General features: G+C 55.5%; 1 protein-coding gene across 1 annotated transcript in view; it reads right to left on the reverse strand.

Moving 5' to 3' along the window:
• The window catches only part of ADCY1 (adenylate cyclase 1), an 87,511-nt gene that overhangs the window by 47,575 nt on the left and 20,260 nt on the right, over positions 1-19,676 (reverse strand). Inside the window, exons 3-5 of the mRNA XM_077765789.1 lie at positions 9,303-9,421; positions 5,244-5,354; positions 955-1,083 (exon numbers count right to left, since the gene is read on the reverse strand). Of these exons, the coding sequence (XP_077621915.1) occupies positions 955-1,083; positions 5,244-5,354; positions 9,303-9,421 (359 nt within the window). The remainder of the gene's footprint in view (positions 1-954; positions 1,084-5,243; positions 5,355-9,302; positions 9,422-19,676) is intronic.

A 19,676-nucleotide genomic window follows, 5' to 3' on the forward strand; every position in this document is an offset into this window, starting at 1 on the left:
TGGGTCCCAGAAGGCGGAGTGCACGCCACTCGCCTCCCCTAATCCGACACCACAAAGCGAACACCCAGGCCTCTGGCAAAACCATGTCTGGATTAGGCCCACTTAGTGACACGCTCCCAGTCTGCTTCCAGTCCGGCGCACCACCTGCTTCGGCCTGTGACAGACGAGGCGCCCCTGTGTTGCATGGACAATCCCCAACAGAGCACAGGGGCCGGTCCGGGGGCTGCGCTCATGCCCAGTGTGAGCGCCCAGGCCTCCACATCCCCTCCAGCACTCGTGGCCTTACCGTGGAGCATGTAAACATCCCCGCTCGTTACTCCCACTGGGGTGAGGGCAAACTTCCTACCAAGTGGAAGCAAGATCCCTCCCCGCCCCTGGACAGGACCCTCAACCCCTCCAGCCTCAGGAGGGGGTCAGCCGCGGGCTGCCCGCGCCTGCCCTTGAGGAGAATCCTTCTGTCACTGTTAACTTATTCAGCTCTGCTCCATCCAGCAGCAGCAAATGCCTGGCCCCTCACAAGCCCAATCTGAGCTCACGTCAGGGAACTTTCGTGTTTGCACAGTGCGTGACCCTAGCAGATGTGCTGCCTGATGATAGTGGCCCTACACCCCTGGTGTGGAATGAGCATCATCCACCTCCCCCACCCCAATCCTGAGCACCCAGAACTGCACACGGGGTCTACATGAGACACCCCAGAAATCTCATAAGTGGCCCAAACCATCCTCTGCCTCTGGATCCCCCGCAGGAGTGTGGTCTGGCTAAAGCATGATGGCAGCCTCTTCATGTACAATCAGTGCACACGTGACGATGCCCAGGATGGCCACAGACGAAGAAACGCTGTCCCAGCAAACTGCAGAGGGGGGACCACGGAGCCACCCACACATCCCCATGCAGTGTGGCTCTCCGCAGCCCTGGCACAGGGGGCCCCCAGGACCTCAGGCCCTGCGCACTCACGTGATAGTGTCAATCATGTCCAGACCCATCTCCACGCAGCAGTGGGCGTGGTCGGTCTTAGGCTGGGTGAGGCCGGACACACAGTAGTAACAGTCCCCGAGGATCTTGATGCGGCGACAGTGATTCTCCTTGGGGGCGAGAGGGCAAACCGCACATTAGTGATGCGCCGGGGCTGGGGACCTACACCTTCACCAGCACCTGTGCTGGTGACCACAGAGCGTGCCCCAGGGCCCCGCAGCCCTGGGCCAGGGCAGCCTCAGGGGGGCGGGCAGCCCCCACAGCTGTGACCCAGGTCCCCCAGGCACACATATTCCCGGGGCACACAGCCACCCTGAGCTCGCCACCCACAGGGACACCCCAAAGGCATCCACCACCACGATGTCCACTCTCACATTTGTGCACCGGGAAGAGCGCCAGCACCCGCCTGGCCGGCATACTGCCTGGGGACTTGCCACACCTGCCATGTGCATATCCGTGGTCTCAGCTGGGGCTCCAGCCAGGACGGCAGGTTTACCATCAGACTCTGCGGTACAGCTCACCTGAACGCCCTTACGGTAGCTGAGGGCCGCACACACTTCCCCGCAAGCGGGCCACATCCGCTTATTTACCACATGACACAGCTGAGAAATTCTTCAAACTGCATTAATGCTTCCAAAGGTAACAGCAAATCCGCCACGTGGTTTTTTAAATTTTTTTAATGTTTATGTATTTATTTTGAGAGAGACAGACAGAGCATGAGTGGAGCAGGGGCAGAGAAAGAAAGGGAGAGAGAGAGAGAGAGAGAGAGAGAGAGAGAGATCCCAGCAGGCTCCATGCTGTCAGCACAGAGGGCTCAGACTCACAAAACAGCCCAAATCGCGAATCGGATGCTTAACCAACGGAGCTACCCAGGCGCCCCACAAATCTGCTTCGTGTTAACATAAGTAGCAAACATTACGAAAATTTATGACATTAACCCGAACAAAAATGAGCAGTGAGAAGCACAGTGTTGTTTTGGCTTTGCATCTGTCACGTGCACCTGGGCCTGAGGGCGTCTGAGGGCCCTGCCTGGGCAGTGGCCTTGGGGGAGCCTCTCACAGACCCCAGGCGTCCCCAGGAGCTCAGAGCTCCCCAGCCCCACCCTGAGAATGCATCCTATGGCTTCTGTTTCATGCTGCTCTGGGGTTTCTCACCAAAGAGCTCCCTCCGCAGGATTTCCCCAAAGCTCTACATTAACGTGAGGCTCCCCAGCTCCCGCTGCCCGCAGGCCCATGCACGCCCACACCTGTGCCTGACACGCTCTCCTGAAAGGCAGCGCAGGCCACCAACCCGCACCGGAGGACAGGCGCCCATCCAGCCCTGGGCCTCCCTCGGCATGCAGATCCCCCGGACACCGCCTGTGGGCTGTGAGCTGGCCGCTGGGACATCAGCCTCTGAGGGGCTGTGGGCACCCACTTAACTGTTAGGACCCGGCCTTCCTATCTGTGGAAGGGGGTTCTCCCAGTGACCCATGGGAAGACCATGCTGTTCTACGATGGCATCTGGGAGCCCAGAGGCAGACGGCCGGGTGCCGATGCCCACCCTGCAGAGCCGAAGGCCGGGCCCCTGGGCATCAGCCGGCCACGCCTGCACAAGCCTCCAGGCCAGCAGGCAGCACTTCCTGGCACCTCCAGAGTGTCTGCCCCGCTGCCCCTATCATCACTGTCCCATGGGGGGTCACAGTCAGACTAGGCGGGGATGCTCCACGCCAGGCAGTGAGACGGAGCCCCCTCCCAACCTCCTCCGTCCCCAGGCCCAGGGATGACAGCAGGGCCCCTGCCAGGCCTCGCCCCCTCCTTCTGCGGAAGGCTCCCAGCCATCGGGAAGTCCTCTCAGCTCCAAGATGCCTGCAGAGGTGACAGCGCCTACTGCACATGGCACTATCCCCACAGACGATTCTGGGAGGGTCACCCATCCCCGGTTCTGGGCACCTCAAGGGTGACATGTGCCCGTCGGCACCTCCAGGGGTGGCCCTGTGCCCTTGGCTGGGCCGCAAGGTGCTGCAGGCCTCCTCCTGCCCACCTTCGAGTATACCGACAGACCCATCTCTGGATGAGCAGGTGTGTGAGCCACGTGCAGGAGAGTAGGTGCCCACAGGGGGCTGGGAGTGTGACTGTCACGGCCCCACGCAGCTGATCTCCAAGTGAGGGCCTGCAGCAAAGCCACTCAGCAGTGCACCCAGGGGCCGCAGCTCATAATGTGTGAGGCAGACGGCTCGCTGTACCTCATGCTGGGCTCGGGGGCGGGTCCTGTCCAGAGTGACAATGGCAGTGCATCACCAGCTGTGGGAGGCATGAGCATCAGAGGGAAGGACAGACACACTGGGTGAGGGACACCCAGCTTCTACGAGTCCGTGGCTTCCCAGTAACAGAATGGAGAAGCAGAAGAGAAGAACCCCACTGCCTGCCCATGGCGGTTCTGGGGCACCGATGCCTCAAAAATTGATCTGTGACGAGACTCAGCCTTTATTGTTTTTGAGGATAACTAATTAGCTGATGGGTGAACATTCTTTTTTAAAGAATCGTGAGTGAATCAGCACAGAAAAAATGACAAAATTAAGAAACTGTGTTGTGTAAACCCAGTGAATTACCAACAGGAAAGCTGTCAGGGCACCCCAGGCGCAACGTCATGGGAGGCAGGTGGCACGTGGGTCACACGGGCACTGCTGGCACACCTGGGGCAGGAACTACCTGAGCCCCACTCTGGGAGTCTGTTCTTAGGAACAGAGAAAAAAGACGTCTGTCAGTACTTGGGACAGAGAAGGTGAGTACGGTCAGCGGGCTCCCACTGGAAACCACACAACAGCAAAAGCACGTGCTGGCCCACAGTTCTGCAGACGGTGGATAGAAATTCCAAAGAGTCAAAGCCAAATGAAGACTCATCTCAAATAAGAGATGGAGAGGACGCGTCACCGGCCAGCCATGCGGGAAGCAGAGGAGGAAGTCCTGTGGTCGGAGGAGAGCATGGCCACGCAGGCACACCCCGCACCGCGTAGAGCCACGGAAACGGATCCACATGAGCAGACGCGTACCCCTGCTTGTGCCCCATCCATGCAAAAGGGAATGGTCTGTGCGAACAGACAGGGTAACAACGTAGGGGTGAGCTGCAGGAATGTGCCGCAGGCCTTGCCGCACGGCCAGTAGGTAAGACCCGAAAGCCCACAAGCTGCTCAGGTGGAGGCACCGAGGCACTCAGCACACCCCACGGGGCGGGGCCCACGGGGAGGGGCCCACAGAGCTGCACCCACAGGGTGGGGTTCACAGGGCAGCAGCCACAAAATGGCTCCTGCCCCCCTCCCGTCCAGCCCCTCGCACCCTTCCCTCCATCCCATGTGCATGCCCTTCCCCGCCCTCCCCGGTCCTGCCACACTTTGCCGACCCAGCGGTCTACAGAGGCTGCGGAGCATCCTCCCACCTGCACCAGGGCCCTAAACCACTCCCGGTGCACCCAGTGTGACCACCGCCCACTCCGCCTGCAGGTCAAGGGCAAGCGCTGGGGCCTGGCGTTCCGTGTCCAGCCTGGGGGCCGACCAGAGCCTGCAGCCCACGTGGTGACCTCACCCAGCCACATACTCGTACCGGCCATCCTCACCATCTGGCTGTATACACCGCCTTGGCAGGGGCATGTCTCCGGGCCCTCTGTCATCGAGAGGACATCGTCTACTCCTCTACCAAGTCCTTTATGTGTGACCCTCCCGGAGAAAAGTTCTGACTCTCAGCAGTTTACCCACCCCCACAACCACCTGCTCAGGGCCCCCTGCTCCACTTGAAGGGGGACAGGCTGCAGAGGCAGACTTGGCTCCATGCCCTTCTTCCCCCCCCCACCCCAGTCCTTGCAGGGCAGGGAAGGCAGGTCAAGGTCCAAGGACACCAGGCAGTTGGTGGCCTCCACACTGAAAGCCCAGGCTGTTAGCCAGGCCTCAGCTTGACCTCTGCGGGAATGAACGTGACCTGTCTCTATAAGGTCCGCGCTCTCTTGCCACAGGCCAGGGGACGTGGCATCATGAAGGGAGGTGGGGCGGACCGTGCACCAGGGCCTCACAGTCCAGCCTCCAGGAACCTCTCCAGGCACACTGGCTGGGCCACTGTAAGCACTTCCTTTTGTGCCACCGAGTCGCGGGCAGAGAGGCAGAAGCCGCAGGGGCAACCCACAGCCGCGAGAGGCAGAAGCGCTCTGCAGCCTTGTGGTCACACCTGCAACACTGAGCCCACCTGGGCGCTCCTGTCCCGCAGACAGCTCCGTGACCCTGGGAGCATGTGGTGGTGGGGGGNGTGGCCAGTTCGTCAAACTTGCCGAAGAGCTCATTGAGGAGCTTGACCAGCTCCTGTGCTGTGCACTGTGACGCCAGGCCCGTGAAGCCCACGATGTCCGCAAAGAGGATGCTGCAAGAAAAAGGCCCAGGCTGCCTCTTCCGGGCCACGCACCCACCTCCTGGGCAGATGGTGGCCCCTACAAGCACCCCAAAACAAACCTCCTTGAGTATCCTCAGGGCAGGCTGAAGGGGAAGGGCCCCACAGTCCCATTTGACAGACAGCGGCAGGGGGGCTGGGGAAGGTAGGGAATGCCCTCACAGCCACAGGGGGACTGAACGCCGGGGCCGGGCCCAGCTCCTGCTCACCCCCCAGGACACAGGCTGGGCACAGCTGTGGCCACCACGCCTGCCCCCCACCCAGGGTGTCCTATGGCAGGCCATGGGTCCATGCACCTCACAGAGGGCCCTACCCCCCGGGTCTGCATCAGGGCAGGGCATCATCTTGCTGGGTGGAAGCCTCAGTGTGTGGGTATCTGTTTACTACAGAACTGGGTCCTAACGGTGCCCACCCACCCACACAGCCTCCTTCCTGGACACTTGACCATCGGGAAGCCACCAGCAGCACAGAGGGGCCATCGTTGTGAGTTTTGCTGGACACGGAGTTCTCGTCCGTTTTGTGTGGTCCTCGAACGTGCCACCCTGACCTTCCCCCCACCTCCACCGTTTCCAGTGAGAAATCACATGCTGATCTTGTTGGTGGTCACACCCACTAGACATGTCTCTTCTCCCCGCTTTGATCCTAGTCTCCAGCTCTTAGGATGTGCCCACGATGTGTGTAGGGACAGCTCTCTCTGCCTGCGCTCTCACTGAGCTTCCAGACATTATGAGCTGTACGTTTTTCAAATATTCTTTCTGCCCTTTTCTCTCTTTCCTCTCCTCTGGGACTCATTCGGGGAGTGCTGCCCAGGGTCCCTCGGGTCTCTGAGCCTCTGTTCGTTCTCCTTCACCCTCGTTCCATTCTGTTCATTGGGTAAGATCATCTCGATTGTCCATCTTCAAATTCACCAATTCTTTCTTCAACCTCCTCAAATCTGCTCAGTGTTGAGGCTCCCTATTGAACTTTTTTAGTTATTTTATTTTTTTTATATTTTAAATTTTTTAACGTTTACTTATTTTTTTTTAATTTNTAGACGCCCCAAGGTTTTCTTATTTTTAAGAGACAGCGCACAACAGGGGAGGGGCAGAAAGAGGAGGAGACACAGAATCCGAAGAAGGCTCCAGGCTCCAAGCTGTCAGCACAGAGCCCAATTCGGGGCTCAAACTCACTCACAAGCCCAAGATCATGAGCTGAGCCAAAGTCAGATACTTAACTGACTGAGCCACCCAGGTGCCCCTAGTCACTTTATTTCTCAAAATTGTAATTTCTGGTGTTTTCTTAATAATGTCTATCTTTTTACTGGTATTTCTCTACTCGATGAGAGCTCATTCTCATGCTCTCTTTTACTTAAGCACAGTTTGTTCTTCGAACAAACTTAAATTGATGATTTAAAGCTTTGTCTGGGCACCCTCCGGGACAGCTTGTCTGGACTGCTTTCCGCACTCCTGCCTGAGACACGCCTCTGAGTTTTCTGGCACGCCACCTGTATCTTTATTGAAAAGTGGACAATACAGTGTGGCAACTCCAAAAATCAGAACCACCTCCCACCTTGGGATTGGCTTGTTCTGTTGTTGTTCACGGACTTTCCTGAACAAATTCTGTAAAGTCCGTTTTCTTTCTCACATGGGGCCATTAAAGTCTTGGCAGGGTTAGCCTAGCGGTAGGCTGGGGATGGGCTGGATTCCCCCGTGTGCCCAGAGCCAGGAAGTCTCAGTGCTAAAGGGTGGGCTCTCGGCTAGGCAGATGCCAGCTCTGTCGTGTGCTCGTCCTGCTTGCACATAGCCTCAAGGTCAGCCAGCGCTGATGGCCGGAGGCCTCGCGGTGCCCCTTGAGCCTGCACACGGCCCCACTACCCTACGTGTGGTCCTCTGATGCCCAGAAACACCCCCACAGCCTCTCCAAGCCCCCGACCGACCTCTCCTTCCCCAGTTTGAAGTTTTTAGGGCCCTGACACCCGCCTCGGCCGGTCTCACACCTCAGGCAGCCAGGATGCTACACGGCTGCCCCGCGCCCCAGGGCATGAGCTGTCCACGCTGAGTGCCAAGTCAGACACAGCCTATGAGCAAGGCTTTCTGGGGAACTCCCAGGCGGTCACATGACGACAGCTCTCTGAGAGGTTTCCAAAGCCCCAACCCTGCTCTGCCCCCTCTGGTGGCTGTTAGCAGTCAGGCGGTGGATGTGGCTGCGGCTGCTGCCTTCCAAAGCCATCACGGGGCTGAGGGCAGAGGAACAGAGCATGCACAGCTCCACACAGCTTCGCTCCTCTTGCCCACACTGAGCTGGTTTTGCTCCATAAACATTCCTGGGTTCCTGCAAGAGTCTGCTTCACTTCCTGTGTGCTGACCACTGTCGGGCTTTGTCAGTATCGTCATCGCTTCTGCAGAGGAGAGGACTTCCAATGTCCTTGCCCACCGTTAGCGATGGCATCAGCCTCCTAGTTGTGAGTGGCGCGCTGACGTGGGACTTGAATCCTGGAGTGACGGCGAGTCAGTGAGGGGCTGTGACGAGGGTGGCGAGGAGGCCCGTGCCAGGTTCACATCTAGGCTGTAGAAAGCCACCTGAGACCCTGTTGGAGGGCAGCCAGGGGCGCCAGGGAGCCAGCCTCTGGCCTCCTCTCCTATCTCAGGACGATCACACCCGCAGCTGCCAGGAATGAGGCCCCCATCAGTGGACGTGGGTAGAGATCTTTCAGCCTCAAAGGGACACAGTGATCTTCCACATCTGTGTTTGTTCTCCCAGGTGAGAAGAGAGGGAGGGAAAGGCGCATGGGCACCGGGCACCCTGCTCACCCCCACCTGCTGCCCCAGGGCACCCTGGAGACTCTGATGCCTCCCCCTCCCCCCAGGCACTCCCCGGATTGCTCTGGTGGCCTGGTCTCAGCAGAGCTCTGGGTCCATGTGCCTCGCTGTTCTCCACCACAGAGAGGCTGCGGGCAGAGGGGAAGTCTGGGGAGACGTCTGCAGCTGCCGGTCCCCAGCGCGGCCCCGGCCCCCCCAGCCACTAGCTTCACTCTGCTGAAGCTCCACTTCTTCACTACAAGCGGGGGCCACAGAGTCCGGCTGCCTGGGCTGGAATGCTGGCCCCACGCACCGGGCTCAGCGCCCTGCAGGGAGAACACCACTGGTCCCCCCAAGGGACCCTGCGAAGGAGTGAGCGTGCGGACCACAGCCAGGCTGGCCCGCACCGGGGGCAGCTCGGGGGCCCTGGTGGGGAGCGGAGGGCAGCCACAGGCCTTGGCTTGCTCCAGGCGGGCAAGCACCTGCCTGAAGGGACCCGGCCTGCAGCACCAAACACAAACACAAGGGGACTTTATCCTTCCGGATCTATAGGGCCCAGGGGCAGGGAGGCCCAGCAAAGAATACCGAGAAGGGAAAGAACCTTAGTGCTTCAACCACCACCTCCTGCCTGAGTGACACATAGGTAAAGGGCAACACTCAGCCAATCTAAGTACCTTAAAAGGGAACAAACGATTTAACAGAGTAAAATTCTTTTTAATTGGGTCTTTTCAAACAGCAGGCAAACCTCAGAGTGTCTGGGGCAAGCTGGTTCCCCTGAGGGCTCAGTGTGCTCGCCAGTAAAATGGGCACAATCGCTACCTCCTGGGGCTGCCCTGAGAGGAAGAGAGGTCTGGCCTACCCCAGGCCCTGGCACCAAGGAGAATAATGCTCAGCTGTCAGCCCAACGTGGGCCAATTCCCAGCCCAATGCCACTGCCCAAACAGGGTTCAGGACAGAGAGCCGGCCCTCTCCAGCCACGCAGGCAATGGAGGGTGTGCAAGAGTGTGAGAGAGTGGCTATGACACCAATCACCCAAGGATTCACCAGACCCAGCAGGTCTGCTCACTTGGGCCTCCTGACTCACACCTGCCCCTGCCTCCCCTCAAACAGCNGCCCACCACTGCCAAACCAGTGCCCGCCCTACCTCACGTTGTCATGCCGCTGGATGTAAATCTTGTGAAAAATCCTCTCGGGGGGCTTCAGGAAGTCCTCCTTCATCTCCATGGCAACATTCCGGGGCAGAAGGCTCATGAGCAGCCGCTCCTGGACAGGAGAGATGGGCCCGCATGATGCAGCATTGGCCTCCCTGCGAGGCCTCGATCCCCCCACTGAGGTCGGTGCTGAGGAACGGCCCTGCACAGGGGCTGCAGACCCTGCCTGGCTCCCAGGCCCCAGCGGCTCATGCCCAGACCTGGACTGTTGTTACAGGAGTACTTGCCCCCCCGAGGACTGGGAGAGGGCCAATATCACCCCCAGGACACGCAGGCCACCCTGGCCCCATCCCCTGTTCTTCCTGCCCACGCACCCACAGGCCCCAAGTTTGCTGAGCAGGGGTCACGCGGGGAGACGCCAGCGGCTCCAAGCAGGATGGCCCAGCCTCACACCGCACCCCCCCCCAACTCGGCCCTGAGAGGGACCTCGAGACAGGATGTGAGGGCCCGTCTTCCGGGGCGAACGAGGTCCCCTCATCTCACAGGGACAAGCAGACGTGGTGCGTTTCCCCGGGTCCTGTCTTATGGTTCCTCCCTTCTCTGTGGGTCTCAGGTGTTTTCTTTCCCTCTACAGAAGCTAGAGCCCATCCAGGCTTTTCCAGAGGAGCCCGCAGCTCGGGGGACTCAGTTTCCTCCTCTGGACTCTGACTCCCTTCCTCCCAGGAACCCCTGCCTGACCCCAACCCCACTGGCCCCTGACCGGCTGCCACCCCCGCATCTGAGGCCCATCCGTCAGTCTTTCTCACCCTCCTTCCCACCCTGCTTCAGAAAGCAGACAGGAGACCACGGAGAGGTAGGACAGATGGCCTGCTTGCCCGAGCAAACGCAGGCTGAGGGGGAGCAGAAGAAGCCGGCCTCTCACTCTGTCCCTGCAGGCCAGCCCTCTCTGGGCCCCCATCCCCTTGGCCGTGGCCTGTCCCGNGCCCCCAGCCTAGAGCCCACCGCCAGGTGTCCCCCCCCACCCCCGCCGGGGCCCGGATCCACTCTGCCATGTGTGAGGCCACACCCTGACCGCAGCAGCCATGTCCCGTGTGGCAGCCTCGGGAGGACAGTCAAAGCAGCAGCAGTGACAGCTGTCATGGGCCCAGCAGACCTCTGGGGGTGCAAGGGCCCCAGCCCTCTCGCTCCAGGCTCCATGGAGCACCTCCCGTGCCTGGGAAAATGTACGGGAGGTAACATAGTTCTGTGCGGACTCCCAAGGGGGAAGGCCACGAGGGGCCCCGCGGGGCTAAGCGGGCATCAGGCGCGGCCTGCTCCGGTCCTGGCGGTGTCCGGAGCGGGCCTGCTCCACTGTGGAGCAGCTCACGTGGCTGCTGACCGGACAGACTCCGACGCTGACGAGGGACAGCACAATCGTGCCACCCTCGACATTCTGTCACCTGGGGAGACGGGCCCCTGAGTGGGCACAGGAGTGTCCAGGCTGAGCATGCCAGCACAGCCCCAAGGGCGAAAAGGCCACGGCCCAGGGCGTGGGAGCTGGTGTGTTCCTGGGGCCTGGCCAGGTGGGTGCTGACCCCTTCCTCTGCCGAGGGGCCCCTGGGGTGAGGCTGTGTGGGAGGTGGGGGGAGCTCGGGCCACCACGCGGCTGGGCCAGGGCGGCGACAGCAACGTGAGCGCACCTGGACGCTTCTGGAGATGCCCCAAGGCACAAGGTGGGGAAACTAAAGGAGCCAGGCACCAAGGAAGGCCATCCACGGAAAGCCACCCACAGAAAGCCACCCACAGAAGACCACCCACAGAAGGCCCTAAGGACACAGGGCAGCTTGAGCTCTCTCTCAGAAAGACCTGATGTCACAGGGCTCCATGCCCTGGGCCCCGGGGGCTGAGCCACGTGCAGGGACTCAGTGGGCACTACCCCCAGGTGCCCTGCACGAGGTCCCTGGGAAGAGGACAGCTGTGTGGCCCCGCATCCCGGCTCTGCCTCCGGGACAGCCGGTTCAGCTCTAGCTGGACCCTGTCACGCTGCACAGACCCCATGGCAGGCACTCTGAGAAGGGGTCGCGGCACCACGCGGCCCCATGTCCCACCCCGCTCGTCATACCTCTGAGCCTCACTGCTCAGGGCCCAGCTCTTAAGTCCCTCACCTGTACCAGTCAGGACCAGGAAACTGAGTCAGCCACAGACCAAGGGCTGCAACGGGAGGGAAGGAGGACCCAAAAAGGCAGAGGGGATAGGAAGCACCAGGAGGCCAGGTGCTGGAGAGATGCCAAGGCAGAGCTGGCCACTGTCCCCGGATCCCCTGTCCACCCCTTGTACAGCCGTCCAGCCCCTTACCATATCTGGGACTCAATGACCTAAACTAAAAACTACACTGTCCTGCCTCCCACTGCAGCCAGATGTGGCCAATGAGACAGGGCCTGAATAGCCACAGGAGAGCTTCTGGAATGTTCCTGTTTTGGGGGATATAGGCATGATGTCCCCTCTGTTTTTGGGGATATAGGCATGATGGCTGGATCTCTACCCGCCATCTTGATTAACGAGGATGAGGGCCCCACATTAACAATGGCAGACCAGCTACCAGATGGAGACTGGGTTGTAGGGGCTGCGTGGGTCAGCTCTGCCACGTCAGCCACAAAGGGCCTCCCTGCAATCTACTAGGAGGGGACAAGAATGCTCTCACTTGCATAAGCCACTGTCACAGGAAATTCTTAAAGGGCAGGCTGCATTTCCAACCAAAGGCTCAGCAGGAGCTCCCCCACGAGATTAACGAGATTAACTATACTACCTAAAGCCAGCACACGTAAGCAAGAGTAAAAGCACACAACCTTTCCCACAGGGAGTAGGACGCCATCTGGCAAGTTTGAGCACCCATCCCCAATTAAAAACAGCCAAAGCGGGGACAAACTGGCTGTCTGACATCATACGGATATTCCCTGAAATCCACGTCCAATCCAAGGTCGAACCCTAAAGCCCCAGGTCACAACCACACAGCAGCAGAAGCAGACAACACGGATCCGTTCTAACCAGCAAAATGAAACACGAGGTCGGAAATCAAAGGGCCAAATCTGTGAATGAGGATCACACAAAGCAACCCAGCTTCCTACAAACTTTAGTATGCTTGTTGGGGCTATCAAAATGTGACTTAAAACAAGCATACTCTTCTGAATAAAAACAGTCAATGTTTACATAACAGTTGTGAGGACCCGGCTTCCAGGAGACAGAGAAGTACTTTCCAGACTCCCCCCAACCCCCAACCCCCACCAACTACATGCACTGAAGTCCCGGGCACCAACGTGAAAGGCATCAGAAGACTCTGAAAAACACAGGGAAGGAGACACAGACGTGAGGACTGACAGCAGATCAGACGTGAGGCCTTGGTATGAGTGCCACGTACCCCAGACTGGGCGCTGGAGCAGGGTGGCCCAGAAATGCCCCCAGCAGGCACCACTGTATGCTCCCCCAAACCCAGCCCTCTCCTGCCAAAGGACCCAGATGGGGACAGCCACACGACAGGGAAACTGTAGACAGCAATCACCCCACTCCAGGCAGACTGCCGAAACTTCCGCACACCTCCACGCTGTGCCGGCTGTGAGGGGCACCAACCCCACAGGGGTACCAGGAACCTGGCCCGGCACACCCGCTGCTCAGAGTCAGGGAGACCAAGGGCTCTCGAGTCCCAGCAGAGGACCAGTGTGGAGCCTGGACTCTCAACCCCTCCTGGAAGTGTCGGGTGGTGGCCCCCTCCCCTGCCAAGTGAAGTCACAGAAAACCAGCCAAACCACAAGGGCCAAACAAGACCCAGACCCTCACATGTAATACCCCAGCGTCCAGGTTCTGATTAAGAACCCAAACATTCTCAACGAATGAAGACGATCCACAGATGACAGCACCCAGATTAACAGATTAGTTAGAATAACAAGCACAGTTTTCAAGCAGCTATTGTAATAATAATTCAATAAACAACCACATACACACTTGAAAAATAAAAAAAAAAATTAAACTCCAACAAAGATACAGAAGATACAAAAGAGAATTAAATGGAAATTTCAGGGGCGCCTGGGTGGCTCAGTTGGTTAAGCATCCAACCTTGGCTCAGGTTTGAGCCTTGCATCAGGCTCTGTGCTGACAGCTCGGAGCCTGGAGCCTGCTTCAGATTCTGTGTGTCTCTCTCTCTGCTCCTCCCCCACTCATGCTCTGTCTTTCTCTGTCTCAAAAATAAACAAATGTTAAAAAAAAAATTTAATGGGCAGGCAGAGAGTCTGATTATACATTTCTCCAAAAAGACACATGGATGGCCAACAGGTGCAGAAAAAGATGCTTGTTGTTAATCATCAGGGAAATACAAATTAAAACCATAGTGAAATATCACCTTATACCGAAGAAACACATCCCAATTCTATACATATATATGAGTTATATAAGGTTATATATAAGGTTAATATTATCTGACACCAAAATTGGACCAAGACAAAAAGAAACTACAGACCAATGTCCCTGAAAACTATGGAGGGAAAAACCCTTAACATGATGTTAGCATATCAGCAATACACAACAATACCTGACCCAAATTTAATCAGGGGACTGACAACCAGTTCAATATTGAAATACCCATCAATGTCACACACCATATCAACAATATATAGAATAAAAACCACATATCTACACTTGTGGCAAGCATGACTATAAACGTGTCAAATCACTATGTTCTATACCTGAAATTAATGTAACATTGTACATTATGCACTCTGTAATTACTTTGCAATTATAATCTATGCTTAAATAAAAATGTTTTAATCATATAGCAATTTATTCAGAAAAAGAATTTGATGAAATTCAACATCAATTACTGATGAAACACTCAGAAAAACAGGAAGAGAGGATAACTTCCTCATCCTGATAAAGCCTACAACTAATATGACACTTAATGGTGAAGCCCTAAAGGCTTTGACCAGGAGCAAACCAAGGATGTCTGTTTTTCCCACTTTTATTCAATATATAGCACTAGAAAGTACAGTCCGTGAAATAAGATAAAGAAAGGAAATAAAAGGCATACATATCAGAAAGAAGAAATAATACTATAAATATTTTCAGATAACATGATGGTCTATATAAGAAATATAAAGGACTCTGCAAAACCTTGCCAAAATAAAATATAAAAAACCAAAAACAATAACAATAACAAACAATACCCTCCCCCCAGAAAAACTTAGTAGAACAAGCAGTTGAGTTTAGATGGTTGTAGAGGGGTGCCTGGGTGGCTCAGTTGGTTAAGCGTCTGACTTTGGCTCAGGTCATGATCTCACGATTTGTGGGTTCGAGCCCCGCATTGGGCTCTGTGCTGACAGCTAGCTCAGAGCCTAGAGCCTGCTTCAATTCTGTATCTCCCTCTCTCTCTGACTCTTCCCGGCTCACACTGTCTGTCTCTCTCTCTCAGAAGTAAATAAAACATTTTAAAAAAATTTAGATGGTTGTAGATACATACAAAAACATAAAAAAGCAATTGCATTTCTACAAACTAAGAATGACCACATGGACACTAATATCAAAAATACAATCTCAGGGAGCCCAGGTGGCTCAGTCGGTTAAGCATCCTACTCATGATTTCAGCTCAGGTCAGGATCTCATGGTTCATAGTTCAAGCCCCACATCAGGCTCTGCGCTGACAGTGCAGAGCCTGCTTGGGCTTCTCTCTCTTCCTCTCTCTCTGCCCCTCCCCTGCTTGTACACATATGCGTGTTCTCTCTGAAAATACATAAACTTTAAAAAGAATTATAATCTTATTTGCAATCACTCAAAAAATGGAATTGACAGGAGTAAATATATCAGAATATGTACAGGATTTATATGCTAAGAACTACAAATCACTAGTTAAAGAACTTAAAGAAGATCTAAATAAATGGGGAGACATACCATGTTCATGGACTGGGAGACTCAATATAGTAAAGATGTCAATTCTCCCCAAGTTGATAGATGGGTTTCACACAAATCCTATCTAAATCCCTACAAAGATTTTAGTAGCTATAGGACAAATTATTCTAAAACGTATATAGAAAAGCAAAGAAACAAAAATAACTAAAATCCTTTTGAAAAAGAACAGCTAAGTGGAAGGAATCACTCTACTTGATTTCAAGATTGTATCATACTTGCATAATATTACAGCCACACTAACCAAGACTGCGTGGAAGGATAAACACATAGAGTAATGGGACAGGGCACAGGCCCAATAAATAGACTCACACATATACACCCAACTGATTTTTGACAACAGCACAAAAGCAGTTCAGTGGAGGACATGTACCGAACTACCATACAATCCAACGCTATTTACAACAGCCAAGATGTGGAAACAGCCTAAGTGTCCATCAACAGATGAATGCATAAAGAAAATAGAGTACCTATATACAATGGAATATTATTCTGCCATAAGAAGAAGGAAATCCTGCCACTCTGACAACACGGATGGACCTAAGGGGTATCAGGCTGAGTGAAAGAAGTCACACAGAGAAAGAAAAAGATTGTACAGTCTCACATACGTGTGGAATCTTTAAAAACTGAGTTCAGAGATACCAAGAGCAGACTGGTGGTTGCCAGAGTGGGGGGGTGGGCAAAAGGGGCACAGGGTGGGGGGAAGGAGTCAAAAGCTGCAAGCTTTTTTCACAAAATAAGGAAGTTCTGGGGATCTGACATACAGCATGATGATTGTATACTTGGGAGCTGTTGAGAGTAGATCTTAAATTCCCATCACAAGAAAAAAGAAACCTGTAACTATGGGAGGTGAAGGACATTAACTAAAGTTACCGTGGGCATCATCTCACAACATATACATACACCATATCGTATGTTGTACGCTGTCAACTTATATGACGCTATGTCAGTTATATCTCAATAAAACTGGGGGAAATGGCACTGGAAGACGTATAGCATCTTCAACCGATGGACAATGGACACCCACGGGCAAAAACAATGAACCTTGATCTTAACCTCCCACGTTATGCAAATATTAACTCAAAATATTTCATATAGTTCTATGTGAAAATATAAACTTTCACACTTTTAGAAAAACACAAGAGAAATCCTTGGGATCTAGAGCTGGACAAAGAGTTCTTGAACTTGACACCAAAAGTACAATCCATAAAAACAGTCAGTTCACAAGCCCAACTGCATCAAAATCAGAAGTGTTTGCTCCACAAAAGACTTGTTAAGAGGACTCAAAGACAAGCCGCACACTGGGAGGAAATGTTTACGAACCACATACCTGCCAAAGAGCTGGTCTCTGGAATATATTCCAGAGAATACAGAACTCTCATGACAGAACTCTCACAGTTTAAGAATAAAAGCTAGATACTGATGATGATGATGATAGACAGGCAGATAAATGATAGATGGACGATAGATGTGATAGGTAAATATGACAGACTGATATATGATAGATGATAGGTAAATATAAGAGCTTGATGTGATAGATAGGTAGATAGATAGATAGACAGTAGATAATAGATGTGATAAATAAATATGATAGTTTGATATGATACATGATAGATAGATATAGACAGACAGATAGATAGATGATAGATCCAGTAAGAAAATGGGCAGAGACATCAACAGACATTTCTCCAAAGAGGACATGGAGATGGCAAACAATCACCTGAAGAGATGTTCAACATCACAGCCACTAGGGAAATGCAAATTAAAGCCACCATAATACATCAGTACACACCTATCAGAAGTGTTACAACAGAAAAGTGACACCGGCTCCTGCGGGCCAGAGCACAGAGAAACGGGATCCCTCGTGCTCTGCTTGGAGTGAAAAGTAATCCAGCAGCTCCCCGACTGCTCGGCAAATCTGCCACCACCACTCGGCCCAGTACCTGGACTCCCGGACGTTCACACAAGGAGCTGTGGGAAGGTCCACAGCAACCTTCCCCGCGATAGCCCCAAACTGTCCTCCAGGAGGTGAGCCATCAAGTCTGCACTGGTCCGTCCACGCCACGTAGCACGACTGACGAAAGGGGGTGAGCTACTGCTGCGGCAACAACCAGACCCCCAGTCCCGAAAGTCTACACGCAGTAGGATCCACAGTCATCCCTGAAGTGACTATTTACAGAAACGGACAACAGATTGGTGGCTGCCAGCATGAGACTGGAAGTGGGGAGGAGGGGTGGGGGTCCACATGGCACCGGAATGTTCCACGTCTCGGCTGCACCTTCTCAGCCTCCAGCTGTTGGGGAAACGCGGTGGGTACCCAGGATGCCACTGTGTGGTTTCTCACAACTACACGTGAACCCACAATTGGCTCAAACTAAAAAGCTCAAGAGAACACACAGAATCTGGGAGCAGAGAGGGGGGGTCAGCCTCCTGTCTCAGAGACAGGCTTCCTGGCTGGGCTGGGGAGTGGCAGGGAGAAGCCACCTGGGAGCTACAGGGTGACCATCAGAGGCCTGTCATCCCATCCCCATGCTCTCCGGCTGTAACAGCCTCTGACCTCAGGGTTTCACCACCCAGTCGGGAAGCCCTTCCACCCCATCTCACCCCCACCCCTGAGAGGAAGGGACACAGAGCTTTACCACCTGCCCACCCTATCTCATAAACACCTGCGACTCCCCCCTTCCTGAATGCCATCTACTGCTCCTCACTTCCCCACCTCTCCCTGGCAAACTCCTACACACCCTTCAAAGCCCCAGCCAAATATCTCACAATGCACTGCCCCTTCCCCTTGCTACCCGCCCCAAAGACCCCCACTCCTCTGTACATCAGGACCCCCATTCTCCACATGGCCAGGCCATGCATGGTGCACCAGCCTCCCACCGTCCGGCGTCCCACACGGGAACTCTGCCTCAGGGGCAGCTGCCTCAGCTCTAGAACTTGCTTATGAACCCAGAAGTTCAATCCATGAACTGGGACGTGGTACGCCCCAGATCAACGGGCTGCTTGGTGGGAAATGCTCTCACATGCCAGCCAGGGTATAGGGACCCTGTGTCCCCATGGGCAGGAAGGGGTCACAGGCAGACGCGGCCGTTGTGTGCTTCTGTCCGAGCTGGTGCGCTCGGACCACACTCCCGAGTGTGTGGGGAGTGAAGCGGCCATGCTGGCAGCAGGCGGAGACTGATCGATGTCTCCCGTCTGTGCTGCTCGTGGCCCAGGGCCTGTCCGCACGTATGCAGGGCTCAACTGGACATGGCTGAGCGCACAGGCCTCCCAAGGGGCCTCCCTCTGGGGTGGCACCAGCAGAAATGGAGCCTGTGCTGCAGGAGAGAGGGCCCAGGCCCACGCTGACCCTATAGCGGTTCCCACACAGTCCTCAGAGGGGCCTCAGGCACACTGGAGAGGGAACAAGCACCCAGAGAGACTTCATCTGTGGGGCAGGAAGCTCAGCTGTTCCTGAGTGATTCCCACAGATAGCAAGTAAACCCCGGCCGCCTTCTCCGTCAGGACCCATGGTCAGCACGGTATGGCCGGCTCTGCATGGTCCCCCAGGGCCGGTGCAGGCGGGTGCAGACTGCGGCGGGTGCATCTGGGGGGCCAAGGCAGAGTCCCCCAAGCTCACTCAGACTGCAGTTGATCCCCCAGGTTGGTCTGCTGATCGGAGAAACACATTTCCCAGCTGGCTGTGGGCCGGGTCTGCTCTCAGCACCATAGCCGCCAGGTTCCTGGGCGCGGCCCCTCCATCCTGAACCTCCCCCAGTGCTCCCCCTGCCCAGAGTCCCTCGGAGGTCCCCTCACCCCAGCCAGAGGAAATGCCCATCTTCCAAAGGATGGACACTCCCCCCCCAGAACCTCCCTTTTGCCATAAATGCATCCTAATCCTGAGAGTAACTGGGACCGCCTAAGCTGGCGGGCAAGAGGCCCAGGGGTGGTCAGTGGCCTGCTCACGCAGCCCAGAACCCGGTCCGGGTGCCCACCGGGCCTCCCACCTCACAGGACACAGAGCAGGAAGGGGAGGAGCCCCGAAGGGCAGCCCACCTGCTTCTCCACCTCCATCTGTTTAATGAGGTCTAAGGGTGGGGTCCTAACCTCATAGACGACTTATGTCCCGATAAGCAGAGACAGCGGCGCCTCTCCCTCTCTCTGCACGTGCACTGAGGAAAGTCCACATGAGGGGCTTGGAGAGCCCGGCGGGATGCGGCTGCCTCGTGTGCAGGTGTAAAGGAAGCATCCAGCCAGAAGGAGAGAGGCCCCGTTCCCATGGGACCACCGACCACCAGGTACCCTGCACGGAAGGCAGGAAGGAATGTGAGTAGGCCTGCTCTTCAGAGCTGGCTGCGGCTGGAGGGTTGGGGGGGCGGGGTGTCCTTTATGCCCCTGCAGCATTGCCCATGTCAGAAGGTCTGGTGCCACCAGCCTGAGCCAAGGGCATTGGAGGGTCATGG

Source organism: Crocuta crocuta, unplaced genomic scaffold (assembly GCF_008692635.1).
Source record: "Crocuta crocuta isolate KB4526 unplaced genomic scaffold, BGI_CrCroc_1.0 scaffold751, whole genome shotgun sequence".
Taxonomy (NCBI): domain Eukaryota; kingdom Metazoa; phylum Chordata; class Mammalia; order Carnivora; family Hyaenidae; genus Crocuta; species Crocuta crocuta.